Source organism: Pseudophryne corroboree, chromosome 4, assembly GCF_028390025.1.
Source record: "Pseudophryne corroboree isolate aPseCor3 chromosome 4, aPseCor3.hap2, whole genome shotgun sequence".
In the NCBI taxonomy this organism is placed as follows: Eukaryota; Metazoa; Chordata; class Amphibia; order Anura; family Myobatrachidae; genus Pseudophryne; species Pseudophryne corroboree.
The window spans coordinates 613,585,127-613,609,017 of NC_086447.1; the positions used below are offsets into that span (position 1 = coordinate 613,585,127).

A 23,891-nucleotide genomic window follows, 5' to 3' on the forward strand; every position below is an offset into this window, starting at 1 on the left:
AGACATTCGGTGGATGCGCAATGAATGATTGTACTGATGGCGATTATCATGATAAGTCTTTACCTTCCCAACAAACTGCACTGGCCAGAGGCTTGCAGACACAGTGTGGGCTTATACAATACTACAGATAATACTAAAAGGGCATTCGCTCCCAACATACACATAAAGGTTCATAAACATACACTGTGCCTAGCATATGGAAATATTTACATTTACCAGTATAGACATTTCTAAATATAAAGGGATTTGTGGCGCAACAATAGTCACACTCGCCCAATCTACAATCACCACAGGCATACAAATGTGGAGGGGACCAGAGACCAAAACACAAAGATAACAAAGGAAATAGGAAAAGTACATGGGTCAAGATTGAGAAGACGGAGAATGATGCATTCTGTAAGTAAATATAAAGTTCATAAGCACTAATATATTCTTCAGTATAAGTTCGCCTAAGTAACAGACATTCAAGGCTCTTCAGCTGCCTCTCATATCACCAAGAAATACCAACAAATACTAAGAAAATACTGTATGGGTCTAAAAAAATGGACAGGAAAGTTGTGATGTAAGCCCTAGGTCTAACACACCTGACTGATTTTACTCACAATCCACAAGTTTGAGAGATGAAACGCTCTTGATAAAATCATATTTCCAGTGTACACACTAGTGATTTATGTGTTCCTATTTAAATGATTGTGTGTCCTAAAGATCATAAAAAGCAGCATTTTCAAATGAACTATGTTGGAAAAGCTGCAAAATGTGCATGATACTTGCTCAATGAGACAAAGCTGTGCAGTAGACTAGATGGTATCCAGACTATAGATCTACACTAAAAAGGTCTACAGCAGAGGTTCTCAAACTCGGTCCTCATTACCCCACACAGTGCATGTTTTGCAGGTAACCCAGCAGGTGCACAGGTGTATTAATTACTCACTGACACATTTTAAAAGGTCCACAGGTGGAGCTAATTATTTCACTTGTGATTCTGTGAGACCTGCAAAACATGCACTGTGTGGGCCCCCGAGGACCGAGTTTGAGAACCTCTGGTCTACAGTCAATAGGTCTACCACTAATGTTGATATGCATTAGGTGGACAGGGTCAAAAGGTCGACATGACAATGGTCGACAAAAGTTTAATTTCCCTCCCCTTTTTTTAACATCCCTGTGGACTATGATTGGGAATAGTAACCTGGGCAGATCGTTGCAGCAGTGGAGAGAGGCACCTTTATGCGAGGGAGTGCAGTACACTAATGGGGCTTGTTTGTGGCAAAAAAGTGACACATACACCCTGAAAAACTAAACAAAAATCATGTCTACCTTTTTTGTGTCGACCTTTTTTCTACTGTCTACTTATTTTATGTCGACCTTTTGACCCTGTCGCCTAAATACCATTAGTGGTCGACCTACTGACTGTAAACCTTTTTAGTGTACTGTAGAGCTAATAATCCCCACCCAGGCCAGATCATATGAGCAGATCCAACACATTTTAAACAATAATCAGCCCTGGTTAATGTATACATATACTGTGCAACAAATCAGACCGAGCATGCTAATACATCAGTGGCGTAACTACTGCCCCCGCAGCCCTCGCGGTGGCTTGGGGGCAAGGGCCTGCGGGGGCGCCGCCACTGATTTAGAGCAGATTGCGGTCTCCTCTCCCTCCATGCTGTAAGGAGGGACACGGAGGGAGCAGCGCGCCGCGCGCGCCCTCTCCCGTGTCCATCCTGCGTCTCCATCCGTCTGGTCTAATAAAGGAAGTGCCCACGAACCGGCACTTCCTTTATTAGACCAGAGAGACGGAGATGCAGGAGGGACATGAGAGAGGCGCGCGCTGTGCCCTCCTTGTCCCTCCTTCACAGCAGCGGGGGAGGGGGGGGGGGGGGGACACTGAGAGGGGGCTTATATGGCACTGGGGGGGCACTGAGGGGGTATATATGGCACTGGGGGGGGGAGTGTGGCAGCATATATGGCACTGAGGGGGCATATATGGCACTGGGGGGGTACTGAGGGGGATATATGGCACTGCATGTGTACCTGGCACATGGGGGGGGAGCTATATTTGGCACTGGGGGCACGTGAGCACCTGGCACTGTGGGGGAATATCTGGCACTGGGGGCATATGTGGCACTGGGGGGGGGGGCTATATTTGGCACTGGGGGCATGTGAGTACCTGGCACCGTGGGGGAATATCTGGCACTGGGGACATATGTGGCACTGGGAGCACAGCCCTAGCAACAAGCACTATCCCCTAGCAACGAGCATGACACCCAGTGCATGAAACCCCTGGCAACGAGCATGACACCCAGTGCATGAAACCCCTGGCAACGAGCATGACACGCTGAGCATGAAAACCCCTGGCACCGTGCATGGAACCAAGAGCATGAAACCCCTGGCAACGAGCAGGTAATTTAAAAGTAATTAGAAGCCTTACTGTAGGACTTAATGTGTAATGGGCATTACGGTGTGGCATAATGTATCACGGACATTGCGGTGTGTGTCATAATGTGTCACAGGTATTATGGTGTATGGTATACTATATCACGGGCATTGTGATATGTGGTATAATGTCTCAGGGTCATTGCAGTGTGTGGCATAATGTATCACGGACATTGCGGTATGTGTCATAATGTGTCAGGCATTACTGTGTGTTGTATACTATATCACGGGCATTGTGGTATGTGGTATAATGTCTCAGGGTCATTGCAGTGTGTGTCATAATGTGTCACAGGCATTGTATGTGCTATAATCTATCAGGGGCATAGCAGTGTGTAGCATAATGTATAACGGGCATTGCGATTCCTGTCGTCATGTGTCACAGGCATTACGGTGTGTGGCATAATGTGTCACAGGCATTACGGTGTGTGGCATAATGTGTCGGGGGCATTACAGGGTGTGCATATTGTGTCATGTGCATTCTTGTGTGTGGCATAATGGCTAAGGCCATTGCAGTATGTGGAATAATGTATACTGGGCATTACTATAAGGAGGAAAAATGACAAATAATGTAAGGGGCATGAATCAGGATTATTTTTCTTTCCAGTGGTGGCTAACGTCTGGGCGTGCAGGTTGCAAAACTGGGGTATAAGGAAGTCTTTTCCTGCAATACCACGCCCCTTTATGCAAAGCCACGCCCATTCCAACGAAGCCACGCCCCCTTTTTGGCGGCGCGCGCATGTTTGTCCCTTTCATAGTGCCAATTATGGGGGATGGGGGATTATGGGGGGGGGGGGCGCCGAAGAAATTTTTGGCTTGGGGGAGAAAAACTTCTAGTTACGCCACTGTAATACATAGAGGGTCATTCAGACCTGGCTGCTGATTCGGCCGGCATCGCAGATTGCTCACACATGCTGGGCGGACTTGTCCTGTGCTGGTCAGCGCCCAACATTTGCAGAGATGAAGGCAGAGCTGGCTGTGTATGCAGCCATCTACGTTCAGCTCTAAATAACCCCCATAGTGTACACCTAGCCATACATTTATACACATTATTGGGTTCAGGCTGTATCAGGAGTTCTGTTATATTCTGGCAGAAGGTATTTCTCTAGGAAGATGAGTTGTAAAAGTTAAAGTAAACTTTTTATGTTTCAGTGCTGACATTTAAAGTAAATGCTAAATGAGATGAGAGGGTATATGATGCCTAATAACACAAATTATTACTTTAACCTTTTTCTCTGTTGTAACTCTTATTTACCTCTTTTCTCTTTCTACTTCCATAAACCTAATCGCCTATTATGATATTACCTCTAGTAGAATTCACACTGGCCTACTGTTTAACCCAAGACACAGTGGGGGCAATTCAATTGTTTGTCAGGTGCTGGCCACTAGGCAGGGTGTAGTGCCCCACAGCAGCAATTCAATTGTTCTTCCTTTCGGATACGATCACCACCGGCACTATTTCTGCTCGCAGCCTCCTGAGGTGGCAAGAAAAAAATGTGCAAAAGTGTCCCATCCAAACAGAACTTTTCACATTGCAGGGACTACTTTAGATTGAATGCAGCTATTTGCGGCTAAACCCAGTCTATTTGGGCGCTTAAAAAGTAATGGGCACCCGATCAGAGCAATAACTAAATTGTTCTTCTAGGTGGCCAAAAAAACCCAAATTTAATTAATCCCAGTGAACCTTTAATATACCTTTCTTGTTTGGAGAACTCCTAAACAAGACCTCACAAATCCACATAACAGAAATGTATTTATATATGAGAAAATGATGAGCAGGTGGCATACACTAACTTAAATTAGTTCTACAATATCATAATATGTTGCTGGGGAGTTGCCATGGTACTGCAAACAATGAAGTTTAGCTACAGTATTGAGGGAATGGATAAACTCGAACAACCTCTGGTTTTAAGAGATGTTCAAAAATATGAAAATACTGCAGGTCATTTCTCCATTACAGATGTGCCATCATACATCCAGCCTCAATAAGCTACGCTGCAAGCAGAGCCGGCCCTAACCAATATGATGCCCAAGGCAAAATTTTGGCTGGTGCCCCCTACCACCACCACTGGTTCCGCCTCTAACCTTGCACCTCTTTCCCAGCACCATCACCCCTCACCCATAGCAGACCTTATTTTGGTGTTTGTACCCCCTATATCTTAAATAGGAACAGTTCGCACATTTGGTGCTCAGCCCAAAAAGGGGTGTGTTTTTGCTGCTAAGTGGCATGGCCACACAATAGTAACCCCAATTCCAATTACACCACACAGTACTGCAACTTTATTCACATTTGATAATGCGATAGTGTCCATAATTCATATTACATCCCACAGTAGTATCACTTTACCTTATAAACGTTACTCCTCACAGTAGTGCCCCTTATTCACATTACATCACACTGAATTGCTCCTTATTCACATTACACCACACCCTATTGCTCTTTATTCACATTAGACGACACAGTAGTGCCCTCTCTATACGCAACGCCACATAATAGAGCACCTTATACACATAATGCCACAGAGCAATGCCCCTTACACATATGAGACACATTATTAATGTCCTTATAAACATAATGCGCCTTACACATTATGACAACCTTTATTAATGCCCTTTTACACATATGCCTCACATTATTAATGCCCTTATACACATAATGACACACATAGTGCCCCCTACACATTTGCTGCACATTATTAGTGCCCCTATACACATAATGACACACATAGAGTAGTACGCTGTTACACATATGCCACACATTACTAAATGCCCTTATACACATAATGACACACATAGTACCCCTTACACATATGTTGCACATTATTAATGCATTTTTACATGACTCACATAATGCTCCTTACACATATTCCGAACACTGCTGCCCAACCAACCCACTCACATGCACACAGCACTCACACTGCCACTAACACTGTGACTTCTGCCTCTGCTTGGATACAGATGTGTCCTCATAAATCTTGCCTCAATGCTAATGTCGGGCACCTTTTTTTTCCGTAGAGGATACTGGGGTCCATTTAGTACCATAGGGTATAAACGGGTCCACTAGGAGCCATGGGCACTTTAAGGGTTATATGCAATTCCGGGTGAATTGCGGCTTTTTTTCGCCCGTTTTTAAATTCGACACAATTCGACCGTCGAATTCCGGCCGGCGGGTGCTGGAATTCGACATATTCAATAAAAAACGGATTCGACAGTACCGCTGTCGAAAAACGGAGCAATTGATGGATAAGTGCGTCCTGGATTCGACTTTTCCGATGGCCCAAAAATGGTTAAAAAACACAGAAAAAAATTGCGTGGGGTCCCCCCTCCTAAGCATAACCAGCCTCGGGCTCTTTGAGCCGGTCCTGGTTGTAAAAATACGGGGAAAAAGTGGACAGGGGATCCCCCATATTTTTAGAACCAGCACCGGGCTCTGCGTCCGGTCCTGGTGCAAAAAATACGGGGGACAAAAAGCGTAGGGGTCCCCCGTATTTTTTGAACCAGCACTGGGCTCCACTAGCTGAAGAGATAATGCCACAGCCGGGGGACACTTTTATACCGGTCCCTGCGGCCGTGGCATTAAATACCCAACTAGTCACCCCTGGCCGGGGTACCCTGGAGGAGTGGGGACCCCTTAAATCAAGGGGTCTCCCCCTCCAGCCACCCAAGGGCCAGGGGTGAAGCCCGAGGCTGTCCCCCCCATCCATGGGCTGTGGATGGGGGGCTGATAGCCTTGTGTAAAATCGAAGAATATTGTTTTTGCAGAAGTACTACAAGTCCCAGCAAGCCTCCCCCCCGCAAGCTGGTACTTGGAGAACCACAAGTACCAGCATGCGGGGGTAAAATGGGCCCGCTGGTACCTGTAGTTCTTCTGCAAAAAAAAACCAAATAAAAACAGGACACGCACATCGTGAAAGTAAAACTTTATTACATACATGCCGACACACACATACTTACCTATGTTCACTTCTCCAAGTCTGTCGACGTCTCCAAGAATCCGGGGTACCTGAAAATAAAATTATACTCACCTAAATCCAGTGTCCTGTTATTATTTGTAATCCACGTACTTGGCAAAAAAACAAACCACATACCTGGACCACGGACTGAAAGGGGTCCCATGTTTACACATGGGACCCCTTTCCCCGAATGCTGAGACCCCCCGTGACTCCTGTCACAGAGGGTCTCTTCAGCCAATAAGGGAGCGCCACGTCGTGGCACTCTCCTGATTGCCTGTGCGCGTCTGAGCTGTCAGACGCGCATTGCACAGCCCCTCCATTATCTTCAATAGTGGGAACTTTGCGGTCAGCGGTGAGGTCAACCGCGGTCAGCAGCTGACCGCGGGTAACCTCACCGCTGACCGCAAAGTTCCCACCATTGAAGATAATGGTGCGGCTGTGCGATGCGCTGTCTGTCAGCTCAGACGCGCAAAGCCAATCAGGAGAGTGCCACAACGTGGCGCTCCCTGACTGCCTAAAGGGACCCTCTGTGACAGGAGTCACGGGGGTTCTCTGCATTCGGGGAAAGGTGGGACCCCTTTCAGTCCGTGGTCCGGGTATGCGGTTTGTTTTTTTGCCAAGTACGTGGATTACAAATAATAACAGGACACTGGATTTAGGTGAGTATAATTTTATTTTCAGGTACCCCGGATTCTTGGAGACGTCGACAGACTTGGAGACGTGGACACAATCGGCGTGTGAACATAGGTAAGTATGTGTGTGTTGGCATGTATGTAATAAAGATTTACTTTCACGGTGTGCGTGTCCTGTTTTTATTTGGGCATTTTTTTTTTTTGCAGAACTACAGGTACCAGCGGGCCCGTTTTACCCCCGCATGCTGGTACTTGTGGTTCTCCAAGTACCAGCTTGCGGGGACTTGTAGTTCTTCTGCAAAAAACAATATTCTTCGATTTTACACAAGGCTATCAGCCCCCCATCCGCAGCTCATGGATGGGGGGACAGCCTCGGGCTTCACCCCTGGCCCTTGGGTGGCTGGAGGGGGGGACCCCTTGAACTAAGGGGTCCCCACTCCTCCAGGGTACCCCGGCCAGGGGTGACTAGTTGGGTATTTAATGACACGGCCACAGGGACCGGTATAAAAGTGCCCCCCGGCTGTGGCATTATCTCTCCAGCTAGTGGAGCCCGGTGCTGGTTCAAAAAATACGGGGGATCCCTGCGCTTTTTGTCCCCCGCATTTTTTGCACCAGGACCGGACGCAGAGCCCGGTGCTGGTTCTAAAAATACGGGGGATCCCCTGTCCATTCCCCCCCCCCCGTATTTTTACAACCAGGACCGGCTCAAAGAGCCCGAGGCTGGTTATGCTTAGGAGGGGGGACCCCACACAATTTTTTTCGTGATTTTAACCCATTCCCACCCCTTCCCACTGAAAACCATGCTCTCTCTATTTTAGTCAGTTAAAAAAAAAAATATTCTTTTAAAAAATCTATAAATAATACTTGTCTCCTAATAGACAAAACAAGTACATAATCCCTTCTAATATAAATAGATATGCTATTAGCAATAAAAAAACACACAAAAAAAATCTTTTACATTTTTTTTAATTAGATTCCGCCAGCAAAGTGAGGCAGAATGAAATTGACGAAATTACTGTTGAAAAGCACTGTTGTCGAATCGACATTCTTCAATTGAATATACTTTTGTCGAAAAGCCGCATTTTTAACAGTGCAGACATGTCGAATTTGACAACTGTCGAATTTGAAAAAGTCGAATCTGAAACGGCCGTTTTTTTGTCGAAAAGTACTGTATTGCATTGTCGAATCCAATTAGACATGTTTTTTTTTTGTCGAAAATGCCCCGTTTTTCGACTTTGCCGGCAATTCGACCACAATTGCATATACCCCTAAGAATTTGATAGTGTGGGCTGGCTCCTCCCTCTATGACTCTCCTACCAGACTCTAGTCTAGGAAACTGTGTCATAGGAGACGGACATACTTCGAGGAAAAGATAGATAAGGATAGTGGTGAGATTCCGAACCAGCACACACAACAAGAGGAAAGCCAAGCTAACCACACTGGAAACAGGAATAGCAACGGCTGAACCAACATTACTTAACCAAGTAACAGTGCAGGACGAACGAAGCGCTGGGCGGGCTCCCAGTATCCTCTACGGGCTACGAGAAAAGGATTTACCGGTAGGTAATTAAAAATCTTATTTTCTCTTACGTACTAGAGGATACTGGGGTCCATTTAGTACCATGGGGATGTACCAACAGTGTCGGACTGGGGCATGAAGGGCCCACCGGGGGAATGCAGTGATAGGGGCCCATACGTAGGGGTGTGGTCAGCCTACAAAGGGGGTGTGGCCAGCCTTTACAGAAATACACAATAGTTTAGTGCAGTGTAATGTAACATATCTACCATGTATAAATACAAGTGCACATTCTGGAACCTGATCCCTAGAGGAAGGAGTGGGCCCTCAGGCAGTGGGGCCTACCGGTGGTTTCCCTGGTACCCCTGTGGGCCAGTCCGTCCCTGTGTACCAAAGCTCCCAGACCAGGTGGGAGAGTGCTGAGGTTCCTGCAGAACTGATTGACCAAACTGAAGGTCCTCAGAGGCCAACGTATCGAACTTGTAGGACTTAGCAAACGTGTTCGAACCTGACCAAGTAGCTGCTCAGCAGAGCTGTAAAGCCGAGACATCCCGGGCAGCCGGAAGAACCCAGCGACCTACTAGAGTGGGCCAGTACAGATTTTGGACATGGCAAACTTGCCGTGGAATAAGCATGCTGGATAGTAAGTCTGATCCAGTGTGCAATAGTCTGCTTTGAAGCAGGACACCCAATATTATTGGGATCATAAAGAACAAACAGCGACTGTCTTTCTGTGACGAGCTGTTCTTTTCACATACACCTTCAAAGCCCTCACAACATCCAAAGACTTTGAAGTAGCAGAGGTGTCGGTGACAACCGAGAACACAATAGGTTGGTTGATGTGAAACGCAGACACCACCTTAGGAAGAAATTGCTGACGAGTTCTGAGTTCAGCTTTGCCCTCATGGAAAATTAAATAGGGACCTTTGTGAGATAAAGCCCCCAGCTCTGACACATGTCGTGCGGAAACAAAGGCCAACAGTGTAACGGTCTTCCACGTAAGATATTTTACGTCAACCTCCTGTAACAGCTCAAACCAGTCCAATTGGAGGAAATGCAGCACCACATCGAGATCCCAAGGTGCCGTGGGGGGCACAAAGGGAGGTTGGATGCGCAGAACACCTTTTAAGAACGTCTGGACCTCAGGGAGAGAAGCCAATTGTTTCTGAAAGAAAACGGACAAGGCCGAAATCTGGATTTTTATGGAGCCCAGACGTAGGCCCACATCCACTCCTGCTTGTAGAAAAAGCTGGAACTGTTCTAGATGGAATTCCACCGTAGAAAATTTTCTGCTCTCACTCCAAGAGACGTATTTCTTCCAAATACGATGGTAATGCTTAGACGTTACCCCCTTCCTGGCTTGGATAACAGTCGGGATAACCTTGCTAGGGATCCCTCTCCTGGCTAGAATCAGTCATTCAATTTCCATGCCATGAAACGTAGCCGCGGTAAGTCCCGATAGATGAACAGGCCCTGTTGCAGAAGATCCTCGCGAAGAGGTAGAGGCCACGGATTTTCGAGGAGCATCTCCAGAAGGTCCGTGTATCAGGCCCTTCTTGGCCAATCCGGAGCAATTAAAATTGCTTGAACCTTTTCCCTTTTTATTCTCTTTAGAATTCTTGGGATCAGAGGAAGTGGCAGAAACACGTACATCATCTGATAGACCCATGGAGTCGTCAGGGCGTCTACCGCCACTGCCTGTGGGTTTCTCGACCTGGAACAATACCACCTGAGCTTCTTGTTGAGACGAGAGGCCATCATGTCAATCTGTGGATATCCCCATCGACTTGTCAAGCACCTGAACACTTCTGGGTGAAGGCCCCACTCCCCCGGGTGCAGGTCATGTCTGCTGAGGAATTCTGCTTCCCAGTTGTCTACTCCCAGAATGAAGACCGCTGAAAACGCCACAGCGTGTTTTTCTGCCCAGAGGAGAATTCTTGACACCTCTAACATTGCTGCCCTGCTTTTCGTTCCGCCCTGTCGGTTTATGTACGTTACTGCCGTCACATTGTCCAACTGGACCTGAATGGCCCAATCTTGAAGATGTGAGGCCTGCAGAAGAGCATTGTATATGGCCCTGAGTTCCAGAATGTTGATTGGAAGGACAACTTCCTGACTGGACCATCTTCCTTGAAACTGCACCCCCTGAGTGACTGCTCCACAACCTCTGAGGCTTGCATCTGTGGTTAGCAGAATCCAGTTCTGAATTCCGAACCTCTGACCCTCGACGAGGTGAGAAGTCTGTAGCCAGCACAGAAGGGAGATCCTGGCTTTTGGCGACAGACGGATTCTCTGGTGCATGTGAAGATACGATCCGGACCATTTGTCCAACAGATCGAGCTAGAAGGGTCTTTCGTGAAACATTCCGTACTGAAGAGCCTCGTAAGAGGCCACCACTTTCCCCAGAAGGCGAATGCATAGATGCACTGGTATCCGGGTTGGCTTCAGGACATCACGAACCATCGACTGGATTACCAATGCCTTTTTCAATGGAAGGAACACCTTCTGCGACTCCGTATCCAGTATCATTCCCAGGAATGGGACCCTCAGTGTTGGCTCTAGGTGAGATTTCGGAAGGCTCAGAATCCACCCATGATCTAGGAGAAGTTTGTTTGAGAAAGCAATGCTGTCCAGAAACCTTTCCCTGGATGGTGCTTTTATCAGGAGATTGTCCAGGTACGGAATTATGTTTACTCCCTGTTTGCAGAGTAAAAGCATCATCTCTGCCATCACCTTGGTGAACACCCTCGGCGCCGTGGAGAGGCCAAATGGCAGGGCCTGGAACTGGTAGTGACAGTCCTGAAGTGCAAACCGTAGATAAGCCTGATGAGGCGGCCAGATCGGAATGTGAAGGTACGCATCCTTGACATCCAGAGACACTAGGAATTCCCCCTCCTCCAGACCTGAGATCACCGCTCTCAGAGACTCCATCTTGAATTTGAACACTCACAAGTATGGGTTCAACGACTTGAGGGTCAAAATTGGTCTTACCGAACCGTCCGGTTTCGGTACTACAAACAAGTTGGAATAGTACCCCTTGTTTAGCTGATGAGGTGGAACTGGAACAATGACGAGAGTCTGTACCAGTTTTTGGATGGCATGTAGTAAAGTTATACTTGCCTCTTGTGAAACTGGCAAGCCTGATTTGAAGAATCTATAAGGTGGGAGCTCTTGGAACTCCAGTCTGTAGCCCTGGGAAATAAGATTTATGACCCAGAGATCCTGGCACGAATTTGACCAGATTTGACTGAAGAACTGTAGGCATGCTCCCACCTGACAGCCTTCCAGGCATTGCGGTCCACCGTCATGCTGAAGTCTTTGAGGAAGCAGAGCCTGAGCTCTGTTCCCGAGAACCTGCTGTTGCTGGTTTGCGTGGTTTACCTCTTGCGGTGTTGGAGGTCGTAGAAGCACCTCTGGATTTGCCCTTTATCTTGGCCGTCTGAGAAAGGACTGTAACTTAGAAGCTGAATAAGTCTTCTTGGTTGGGGGTGCTGTGGAAGGAAGATACGGAGACTTACCCGCAGTAGCTGTGGAGATCCATTTGTCTAATTCATCTCCGAACAAGGCCTCTCCTGTGAATGGTAGGCCTTCCACGCCTTTCCTGGAATCCGCGTCAGCAGTCCACTGGCGTAGTCGCAAGCCACTGTTTGCCGACTCTGCCATAACGGTGGTGCATGCGTTAAGCACGCCAATTTCCTTTATGGCTTCCACCAAAAAGTTTGCAGAGTCCTGTACATGCTGCAGGAGTAAGACAACATCCCCCCTATATGAGGAATCAAACCCCTCAATTAGGTTACCTGACCATTTTGCAATGGCTTTTGTGATCCACGCATGTGCAATAGTGGGTCTTTGGGCCACCCCAGCAGCTGTGTACAATAATTTGAGTGTAGTCTCAAGTTTACGATCAGCCGTGTCTTTCAGGGAGGCTGCACCAGGAACAGACAATACAATTTTACGTGACAGCCTAGAGACTGATGTGTCCACTATCGGTGGATTTTCCCATTTTTTCCTATCCTCCAGAGGAAAACCAAAAGCCGAGAGCAACCTTTTAGGGATCTGAAACTTCTTATCAGGATTAACTCATGGTTCTTCAAACAGGGTATTCAATTCCTTTGACGCAGGAAAAGTGACTGAGGACTTCTTTTGTACATTAAAATAAGATTCCTCACACTCCTCTTACACCTTATCAGGAATATGCAGAACCTCTCTGATAGTCTCTATAAGAGCCTCTATTGCCTGTGACAGAGCTGCACCCCCCCCCCCCCCCCCCTGAGTCCGCTTCCCACTCCTCCATGTCTGACCTGTCTGTGTTAGAATCAGACTGCAGGATTTGGGCCAGAGATCGCTTTTGCTGACAAATGGGAGGGGATTGAGACGCTGTCTTGAGGACTGAGTCTCTGTTCATCCACAGTTTAAGTATTGTGTCTCTTTCTCATTGTGGGACAATTTTGTAGAAAGAGTTGAGATCATTCCCTTAAGAGAATTAATCCATTCTGGTTCAGCCCTGCTAGCCGGTGAACCCCGAGTACCCAGTAGTGAGCTCCCTGGTGAAGAGGAACACACTGTGGTACACGAAACACACTCTTTGCCTGACAATGTAAATGTGACAGCACACACACAGGAAAGGTTAAGCACAATTAACCCACAAAGAGCCCTTCAGAGAGACACAGAGTTGTTAGGAGCCAGCCCCCACTGCGCCCTTACCGTTAATGACAAGCTTAGCCGGGTAGCAGACTAAGTACCCCGATAGGGGACTTAGTACACTAACAGTCGCTCCCCCCCTGGTACCGCTGAGATAATCTGGAGTCACACCAGAGGAGCTGCGCGTCCCTGTCCTGTCAGCGTCTATGTCCACTGCAGAGGGAAAATGGCGCTGGTGAGCTGCTAGATCCTCTCATAGTGAAGCCTCGCCCCTTCAATGGCGCGCGGTCTTCCCGCTTTTTTCATACTGGCTGAGAAATCTGGTACTTAAAATGGAGAAAACCGTTTTAAGGCTGTTGTGCCAGTGTGGGTACTGTGTACAGTGTACGGTGATGCAGTTGTGTACTGTGTCCGGAGACGCATTCCACCCCGTATAGAAGCCGTGCGTCTCCGTACCCTCTTGTCGCCATAATGGCCGGCGCCCCGCTAGCCAGGACGCCGGCTCAGTACTCACCACTCTTCTGGCTCTGTTAGGGGTGGCGGCGTGCTGCGGGAACGTACACTCGCCATGGTGGGGCTTGTAAATAGTTCCCTCAGGAGCTCAGTGTCCTGTCGGCGGGGAATGGAACCATTAACCCTTCAAGAGGTTGGGCCGTACCCCCCCCCCCCTGCTAAGCCCCACGAAGCAGGCAGGCTGGTGTCAACCAGCCCTGCCTGAAAATAAACACATAAAATAAATGCAGAAAACTCTTCAGGAGCTTCCATCAGCATGACCGGCTCCTCCGGGCACATTTTCTAAACTGAGTCTGGTAGGAGGGGCATAGAGGGAGGAGCCAGCACACACTATCAAATTCTTAAAGTGCCCTAATGTCAAGAGGTTTCTAGTGTCAAGAGGTTTGGCATGACTGCAGCAAAGATGTATGAGAACACATCTGCGTATATAATTTTCCAATATATATTTTGAATCCTAGTTCCACTTTAAAAAAAAGCATATGTGCATCAGTGTCTATAAGTGGATGCATTGATGACTCACTCTAAAGGTGCCCATACACTAGACGACCTGTAAACAATGCATTCTCATTAACGATTTCCCTTGAACTCCCACAGCAGCTCTCCGGCAGTCCTGGGCAAATGATATAGTACAATACACATAAGATATATCTTAAGATCTGGGAGTGGCTACATCCAGGAGCATGCTGTCGTTGACGATAGCTTCAGATCTTCCCTGCAGCAGGAAAGATCAGAAGCTCTGACCAACGACCAGCAGGACCACGCATCGTGATCGTTCACAGACACTGAACCAAATTTATTTAACATTCAAACGGTGACCATCCACTACTCAGACTTGTCTGAGCTGAAAATCCCATCAGATTTCTCTTGTACTCTCTCGGGAGCAACCCGGGAATCGGATCAGGCCCTGGCTTTAATTTTTACTACATTCACTTCAGATAAATCTGATGCGATCTATCATATGCAAGATCGCATCAGATATATCTGATGCACATATGCTACATGTGATTGATCTGATGCTGCTGCCGCCGCCGCGTCCTGTGGTGGGTGGGAGTGACCACGGAGATGCCAGTCAAGTGATGCTTCAGATGAATCTGATCAGATACATTTGAAGAAAAAAAATAAAAAAATACTCCGATGTGCACCTGATTTCTTCTGATTCAGATAAATAGTTGGGCAGCTACAAAGATCTGTAGTTCAGACATATCCGACACAGGACTGCACATCGGACTGGATGAGCGGTCAGATGCATTGAAATCTGAAGAAAAGTGCCCAAATCGGACTAGTGGATGGGGGCCTTTAGGACTGCCAGTCTAGCAGCAAAGCTCCTGGCAAGATTAACCATCTTCTCAGATGTACTGTCAGTGAGGTGCTTCCCACAGCAAGGCCTACTGTTATTGTAAGTAATTTACAAACAAACAAACAAACAAACAAACAAACAAACAGAAATAATTACTTCAGACAGACCTAGGTAATTTGGGAGATTTACTAGCTCTTGTAATCTTTGGAGATTTCTTAGCGGCCCAGTCATCACTCAATTCAATATCACTGGAATCTGAGCAATTGCAGCTGTCTATAACTGTGGAAATCAATCCATTGCCGTAGATTTCATCTGGAAAATAAAAGATGAAAGGATAAACTTATAGCTGTATTCTACAGAATGAATATGTAATAGGTTATTCTCCGTAATCTAAAACATAAAGTGAATTGTTTACTATCTTCCTGGTAATTATTAGATATATTATTCTAACTCCTTTAGGGTTATATGTATCAACGCTTAGAGAGAGAGATAAAGTACCAACCAATCAGCTCCTGTCATTTTTCAGACACAGACTGTATACTGACAGGAGCGGATTGGTTGGTACTTTCTCTACTTTATCTCTCTCCAAGCTTTGACAAATGTTCCCCTTAATCTCTCACTTAAATGACCCAACAGTTCCTCAAACCTAACATACCTAGGGGGTCATTCCGAGTTGTTCGCTAGCTGCATTCGTTCGCTGTGCAGCGATGAGGCTAAAAAACGGCACTTCTGCGCATGCGTACGTGGCGCAATGCGCAATGCGCATGCGTACGCGGTGCAATGCGCATGTGCAACGTACTATTACAACGAACTATGTAGATTTACACAGGATCTAGCAATGCTTTTCAGTCGCACTGGCTGCCGCAGAGTGATTGACATGAAGTGGGCGTTTCTGGGTGGTAACTGACCGTTTTCAGGGAGTGTGTGGAAAAACGCAGGCGTGCCAGATAAAAACGTAGGCGTGGCAGGGGAAACGCAGGCGTGGCTGGCTGAACGCTGGGCGTGTGTGTGACGTCAAATCCGGAACCAAATGGTCTGAAACTACACAAAAATAATTTGTAGCCGCTCTGCGATCCTTTCGTTCGCACTTCTGCTAAGCTAAAATACACTCCCAGTGGGCGGCGGCATAGCGTTTGCACGGCAGCTAAAAACTGCTAGCGAGCGAACAACTCGGAATGACCACCCTAAATCTGAGTAAAGCACTGTGGAATAAGTGTGCGCTATGTAAGTAACTAAATAAATCTGAGTTTACCACTTTCCCCCTGCTATGGCCACCACCCCTTCCAACATCTATTTTATACAGATGTGTCCACTTACATCTAGCCTCCCTGTACATTAAACAGCCCACCTAGACACGCCATGCCATGGCATGACGTGGTAGCGCCGACGAGCGTCTTTTTGTGTGACTTTTTCCATTAAATGCGAATAGGATGCACAAGCAGCTTATTTGATTAAAATATGTGGCATGTCTATATTCTGTGTGCCACCATGGCTATATTTGTATTTTCCTGGAATATTGAATTCATGTATGTCTTAACTGTGGTTGATTAAGATGATGATATAGGTCTCTTCACTTTTATTTTTATTTATTTACCTTGCATCTCACCTTAATCCTGTATTTTCCAATTCATTTCCATAAACAATAACCAGTATTTACTTCCCACCTTAACTCCCCATCATTTAATCATTCCCAGTATGCTATATGCAGCATACTTAATAAGGGCAGTTATACACCTATCACTTTCCACATCACATTAGATTCCAAGGTCATGCTGTGAGTCCCTGACATTTAGCACTAGGATGACAAATTCACATATAGTATAGGGGTGCCAAATTTGGAGTGTTGTAGGTTGAAAAGACACAAGAGGAAGATACTGTGCACTGAATCTAATTCTACATAAAGGCTTACAGCAAATAGATTCTACACTTCAAAAACGAGCTTGACATCTGTGTGCAGTGATAATACATAAAGAATTACTAAGAAAAAAGTGTGGAAAGTATATAAAGTTAAGCACATGAAACAGTAAAAAAATGTATTAAATATTTAAAAAACAACAACTATGTATGTATAGATGTGTGTGTGTATACACCAGGGGCGCTTTAAGAGAGGAGGCGGCCCCTGTTCAGCCTCCTCCGTACAGGCCCCCTAGGGCTCAGACTATACTGCGCATGCGCAGATCTCCTGGAAAATGGGCGGGGGCCATTTCCCCTAAGATTTCTCTAATGCGCATGCGCAGAACTTCGTGAAAATGGCCGCTGAGCCATTTTCACAGTGTTTCAACAACGCTGCGAATGTCGTCGCTGGACTCCGGAGGGGTGAGTATTTTAAAAATGGGTGCAGCGTGTGCGGTGGGGGCCCCCTCTGGACTCAGGGGCCCATGTGCAACACACACACACACACTGCAGCCATTATAGAAACGCCAGTGGTATACACACACACACCTATCAACAATAACATGAAACAACTGACAGGTGTTGTGAATAAGTATTATTTTATTTATATAGCGCTCTTTCTCAAACAATACTCAAGGTGCATTACAGATAGTATGAATATACAGGTTGAGTATCCCATATCCAAATATTCCGAAATACGGAATTTTTTGAGTGAGAGTAAGATAGTGAAATCTTTGTTTTCTGATGGCACAATGTAAACAAACTTTGTTTAATACACAAAGTTATTAAAAAAATTGTATTAAATGACCTTCAGGCTGTGTGTATAAGGTGTATATGAAACATAAATGAATTGTGTGAATGTACACACACTTTGTTTAATGCACAAAGTTATTAAAAATATTGGCTAAAATGACCTTCAGGCTGTGTGTATAAGGTGTATATGAAACATAAATGTATTCTGTGCTTAGACTTAGGTCCCATCACCATGATATCTCATTATGGTATGCAATTATTCCAAAATACGGAAAAATCCGATATCCAAAATACTGCTGGTCCCAAGCATTTTGGATAAGGGATACTCAACCTGTAATACAGTACAGAAACTATGGACATAATAAGGTTTAGCTTTGCATGAATTTCTGAGCCCATGGAGATAATACAAAAGGTGTGGTTTATTCATCCTAACCACGATGGATCTAGGTGAGGCAGCAGTTTTAGGCTCACTACATAGGATTACACTGGGCTTTAAGACAATGCTTGGAACTGATGACACATAACACTGATTACTTCATTACGGTATGAAGTGGTTACTACCTACCAAAAGTGGTCTAAGGAAGGACAACTGGTGAAATGGCAATAGGGTCATGGGCGCCCAAGTCTCACTGGGTTGGTGTGGCCTAGATGCTTTGGGGCATCACACTGTAATGCTTAATCTAGCACTTTTAGCACATAATTATTTTTCTACCTATATAACACCTTTAAACATTCTAATTATTACTTCTCACTAATAACAAATAGCTTCTGCTTCTTACATATGTAATACTTATTAACACTAACTTCTCACTAGTGTGGTGCCTTAAGGCAGTTGGCCTGTGCTGACTTGAAGGGTCCCATGCCCTGGACTTCAACTTTCGTGTTAGGGACCTGCCAAATGAGGTTACCTTGGTCGCAGTTGGTGGGCCTCAAATGTTCACTACATTAGATTGTGTGTGTATCTGCATTTTCTTTTTTTCTGTATGATAGGAAAGTGTCAGAACACACAGTGAATCGCAGCTTGCATAGTATGGGGCTGGATAGTCACAAGACCGGACAGAGTGCTCATGTTGATCCCTGCCCACCGCCGAAAGCACCTACAATGAGTACGAGCTTTAGAACTGGACTATGGAGCAGTGGAGGAAGGTGGCCTGATCTGATAATTCATGTTATCTTTTACATCATGGGGGTGATTCAGACCTGATCGTAGATGTGCTAAATTTAGCACATCTCCGATCAGCTTCACTGACACAGAGGAGGACGCTCAGCAAAGGGCTAATCCACCCCGCATGTCAGGCCCTACCCCCCCTCCCTTGCACGGGTGCGAAAAGCGCTGGAAGGTGGCTACCCGCCGCTTTCCGGGTCGCTGTGGCTGCATGTGATGTCAGGTAGCTGCCGCGGGCTGCCCCCACAACGGGCGGGATACGCTTCTGTTGTCCGGATCGCGACCCACCAGCGGCGTTGTAATGCCCCCTCCCGGCAGCAACCACTTCTACCTGTCAATCAGGCAGATGCGATCGAAGCCCTGAGATGCTGTCGCATCTCACTGGGTGCGCACACACAGCATGGGCTTTAGGCTGTGATCGCTATTGTACTAGCGATCGGGTCTGAATTAGGCCCCATGTCCTTTGTTTACCTGGAGAAGAGATGGCACCAGGATACACTATGGGAAGAAGGCAAGCCGGCGGAGGCATTCTGATTGCTTTGGGCAATGTTCTCTTAGAAACCTTGCCTCCTAGCACTCATGTGGTTGTTATTTTGACAAGTAACACCTACCTAAACACTGTCGCAGACCGAGTAATCAATCCCTTCATGGCAACAGTATTCCCTGATGTGGCCTCTTTTTTTTTTTAAACAGGATAATGTGCCCTGACTGAAAAAAAATGTTCAGAAATGATTTGAGGAATATGACTGAGGTTAAGGTGTTGGTTGACTTTGCCTCCAAATTCCCCAAATCTCAATTCGATCGAGTATCTGTGGGATGTCCTGGAAAAACAAGTCCGAGCCAAGCCAAGGGCCTGCCGCTAACATCTTGGTGCCAGATACACTTTCAGAGGTCTTGAGAAGTCAATGCCTCAACAAGTTAGAGCTGTTTCGATGGCATGATATTAGGCAGGGGATTTTAATGTTTGGCCCTTGTCAAAGTTGCTCAGAACTTTATGCTTGCCCATTTCTCCTGCATCCAACACATCAACGTCAAGAATAGAGTGTTGACTTGCTGCCTAATGTAGCCCACCCCTTAACAAGTGCCACTGTAATGAGATAATCAGTGTTATTCACTTCACTTGTCAGTGGCTGATTGGTGTAACTGTGCAACTGTGTGAGATTACGTTCTCAAGTTGTCCATTTACATATGACCTGCAACCACTAGCTTTCTACAGAGAATAAATGAAGTAAGCAGAAATACAGGGAGCAGTTGTCTAAAAGTTTGCAATCTAATTAAACCAGGCAAGATGACGTTGGTCGTAATTTAAAGTGATTGGATTTAATGAAAAAACAAACTTTTCCTAACATTAACTCTAAAGGGCTCCTACACACTGGCAGATAACACTGCACGATATGAACGTTCTCGTTCATTAATGAATGAGAACTCGTTCATATCATGCAGTGTGTAGGCACCAACGTTGAACGATGCGCGGCCCCGCGCTCGTTCATTGTTGGCGCCCCGTCGCTTATGCATGCAGGCCAATATGGACGAGATTGTCCATATTAGCATACATTGCTATGGCCCCGGGTGACGGGGGGAGTGAAGAGTCTTCACCCCCCACCCCCGCAGCCGGGTCGCCCGTCTGCCGTACAGGTCTGTAGGGCCCTTAATTGTTGACATTATTTATGAAATTATTTAACTAGGAAAAAAAGTTTGTCTGCACTTAAGCCTGGTAGCGGTTTGCCCTGCATGTGGGTGATACATTTTGCTGCTTGCAACAAATTAAATCTTACAGTGTGTGTCAGCCCTGGTAGTGTTATATATGTATTCTATTACAGACTTGATACAATTGTGGGGGCCAAATAATGTAGATATATTTTTTTTAATGTTTAACATCTCTGGTTCCTGCTCATTAATCACACTGGATCTAGTTTTAAAAGGAAACTCTATCCAAAACATAGCTATAACTTATGTGAATGTGTTATGTCCTGCTGCACAGTGCCCAGACACACTAAACAATTCAGTTAATATGGGTGATACTGCTACATACACTGAGGCTACAGCAGGTTCAATAAAACTGGACAGTTAAAGATTAGAAAAACCTTGCCTGGCTTGACGACTCTATTTCTGCTGCAACATGAGTAGGATAGGGTCAGAATTTGTCTCATGCAACATGAAACCATGGGTCTATCTATGCTTGTAGCACTGGTTCTAGTTGGTGGTGGTTGTGGCAATTATTAATTTTGGGACATTAGGGCCTTTAACCACTTGCCTTGCATGGTCACATCAGATGCGACCATGCCTGCAAGTGGTTTATCTGACCTGGTCGCACAGGATGCGACCAGTCGTATTAACTGTGTTAGCAGCGGCAGGGAAGGGAAACTTCCCTCCGCTGCTGCTGTTAGAGGGACCGGAAGGTCCCTCTGCCTTCCAGCATCCAGCACTCAGTGTTGCTGTGCTGCCGATCAATGCTGATCGGTCAGCATGACAGGATCCCCCACCGACAATAGCAGCCACTGGTAAGTGTAATATATCGCCCCCAGGAACCCCCCCCCCCCCACTGTATTCCTGGCAGCTATCCGGGCTCTAAAAACGAAAGTTGCGATGTTACGAGGGTCACTATGTTCCCGATCGATGTTCCGATGTTTGAGGGGGGACGGGGACAGGGGGAACTTTTCTCCTGCAGGGTCTACAGGTTATATACAGGATAACCATTGGGATATGAGGTAGCAACAGCGGATTGGCACCAACGATCAAAGCTTTCGGCCTCCCAGAACGCAATGGGCCAGTCCCCTATATACCCCCCTCCTGGCTCAGGCAATTCAGTTTTTTGATTGGTTCGGCAGGAGCTGGACCATGGTCAATGGGCTGCTGGGTTTTAGCAGCCATATGCTATTTTTATAGTCTTTCTCTTTTTTTGAGCAATCTTTCTAAAAAGCGTCTTATACGTACTTTAGAAAGATTCGCTCCAACAACTCCCCGCCAGGCTGTGACAACGCTTACCCACGAGTACAGTGCTGTTTCAGCGGGCGTCTGTGTAGGATGTACTAGCACGGGGAGAAGGTAAGGCACCGGTTCCACTTAGTAGGGGAAACGCGAGACACAGCCGCACTGTTTCAGGATGGAGACTACCGAACAGTTGCTGACGCAGCTGCCACCTCGGGTGCACCAGCGCTAGGCCTATGGGATCATAGGCTCCAGGGGTAGTATGAGGCCGCGATCCCTGGGGTTGATGTCAGAAGTGGGGAGTAAGATGCTCCCCTGGTCGCCCCTCCCCCCGGTTCATGGCCAGTTTCCTCTGAGTTTCCTGCCATGAACTGATTTCCCGCTTCCGTCTGAGACGCTGTGTATCTAAAAGGACCCAGTCACAGCATAGGCGGCTGAATGACTGGTGCGTCGGTGTTCACTTGGGCGTCTGTGTTCACTGTAGGTTCATGGGGCAGTTGTGTACACTAATAGCGTCTGGATCCACTCAGCGTTCACTAACGTTTTGATCGATCCAGGAAGCGGGGTGAAGTCTCCCTGTATCCCACTCTCCTGAGCCAGGTGATACAGCAATAAGTCTCTATCTACCATTGAGTATGAATAGTTGGATAAGTGCCTGATGCATACGAGTCTGTAAACTATTGCTGCTCTTTATTTCGCTGTGCGACTGAATACGTTTAAATTCCTATATAAGGTAATGCACTAATATGTTTCTCCTACATACTTGAAATGTATCTGTAGTTGAATATGTGCTCATACTGCTTATTATACTAATGTATAACCTGTGACTGATTGCTAGTGTGATTGCTGACGTTACTATTTTTTGTCAGTACAGTATCTATGTATTCCAATCCTCAATGCTGGTGCAAAGCAGGGAGGGATCGGTTTGTATGTCACTTTAACAAGTTTTAAAGTGATTTCAGTCACAAATTGTGTAGTTAACACTGTACAGGTGTGTGATTTATCATGTCTAAGAGAGGAAAGAGTGAGGATACACTCTCCACAACAGCAGCAACACTCATTTCATGTATTGCAAAGCTGGGTTAACCTCTCAGGATCTGGTTCAAAATGGATTATGTGCAAACTGTTTTAGTTTTCACCTAAGCCTCCAGAATAATCCAAGGCAGGCACAGGTTCAAATGGAAACCCCATGGGCTACGTTTGCACAGACATTATCCAGTATAGCTGAGTGGATAATGCCAGCTCCTGTACCAGGGATAGGTTACTCTACACCTGGGATTTATCACATCCAGGAATCTGCAGCCTTTCAACAAAAACAGTCGAAAAGGCCGATGGAAAGTAAATCACGTAGACATGAAACAACATCTTCACAGTCTAGGCGTTTCAGATGGGGACTCGTCGAAGGATGAGGACTCATTGCACTGGGTCTGTATACAGAGATGAGAATGAAGGTCTTAGCTCAGTTGAGGAAGCAGCAGAGCCTTTGTTAAAATCTAAGGCACCTTTGTTTAAACGTTCCAAAAACAGTTAGGACTGAATTTCCTGGGTCAGAACAGCTGACGGAAATTATGCAAGAAGCTTGGGTAACACCCAGTAAGAAGTTTAGAATTCCAAAGAAATGGAATTCCCATTATCTTCTTCTGGCTGGGGACTGTTTAAAAATTGAGGTGGCTCCTAAAGTAGATACACATGTCATTTGATTGGTGCGAAAATCTACATTACCTCTGCCTTCAACGTCATTAAATTATGACACGGATAGGAAAATAGATAGTTTTCTAAAAACCATTTTCTTCTTGTCTGGGGCAATTGTAAGACCAGCCGTGGCTTCAGCATGGATGGCAAAAGCAGTTGCCGCCTGGGCTGATGTATTGGAGGATGATCTTCCATGAGAATCTAGAGAGTAAAAATCCCATACTGCACATATCAAACAGGAGGCTATTTGTATGGAAGAAGCAGCCTTGGATATGGGTACAATTGCCTCTCAGGCATCAGCCTTAGCAGTAGCAGCTCGCAGACCGGTTTGGCTACGTTCATTGAAAGCTGACTCAGAATCCAAGAAGGTTCTGAAGTCTTTGCCTTTTACTGGAGATATTCTTTTTGGTAAAGAATTAAACCGTATTTTGAAGTCAGAAGAAGGACTCCAAGAAAGTGAAATTTCTTTCCACACACA

The 23,891-nt window shown here is 46.2% G+C and overlaps 1 protein-coding gene across 3 annotated transcripts in view; it reads right to left on the reverse strand.

Moving 5' to 3' along the window:
* The window catches only part of TULP4 (TUB like protein 4), an 807,065-nt gene that overhangs the window by 39,698 nt on the left and 743,476 nt on the right, over positions 1–23,891 (reverse strand). For all 3 annotated transcript variants that reach the window (XM_063917647.1, XM_063917648.1, XM_063917649.1), the window contains one exon: positions 15,150–15,294. In XM_063917647.1, coding sequence (XP_063773717.1) covers positions 15,150–15,294 — 145 coding nt within the window. The remainder of the gene's footprint in view (positions 1–15,149; positions 15,295–23,891) is intronic.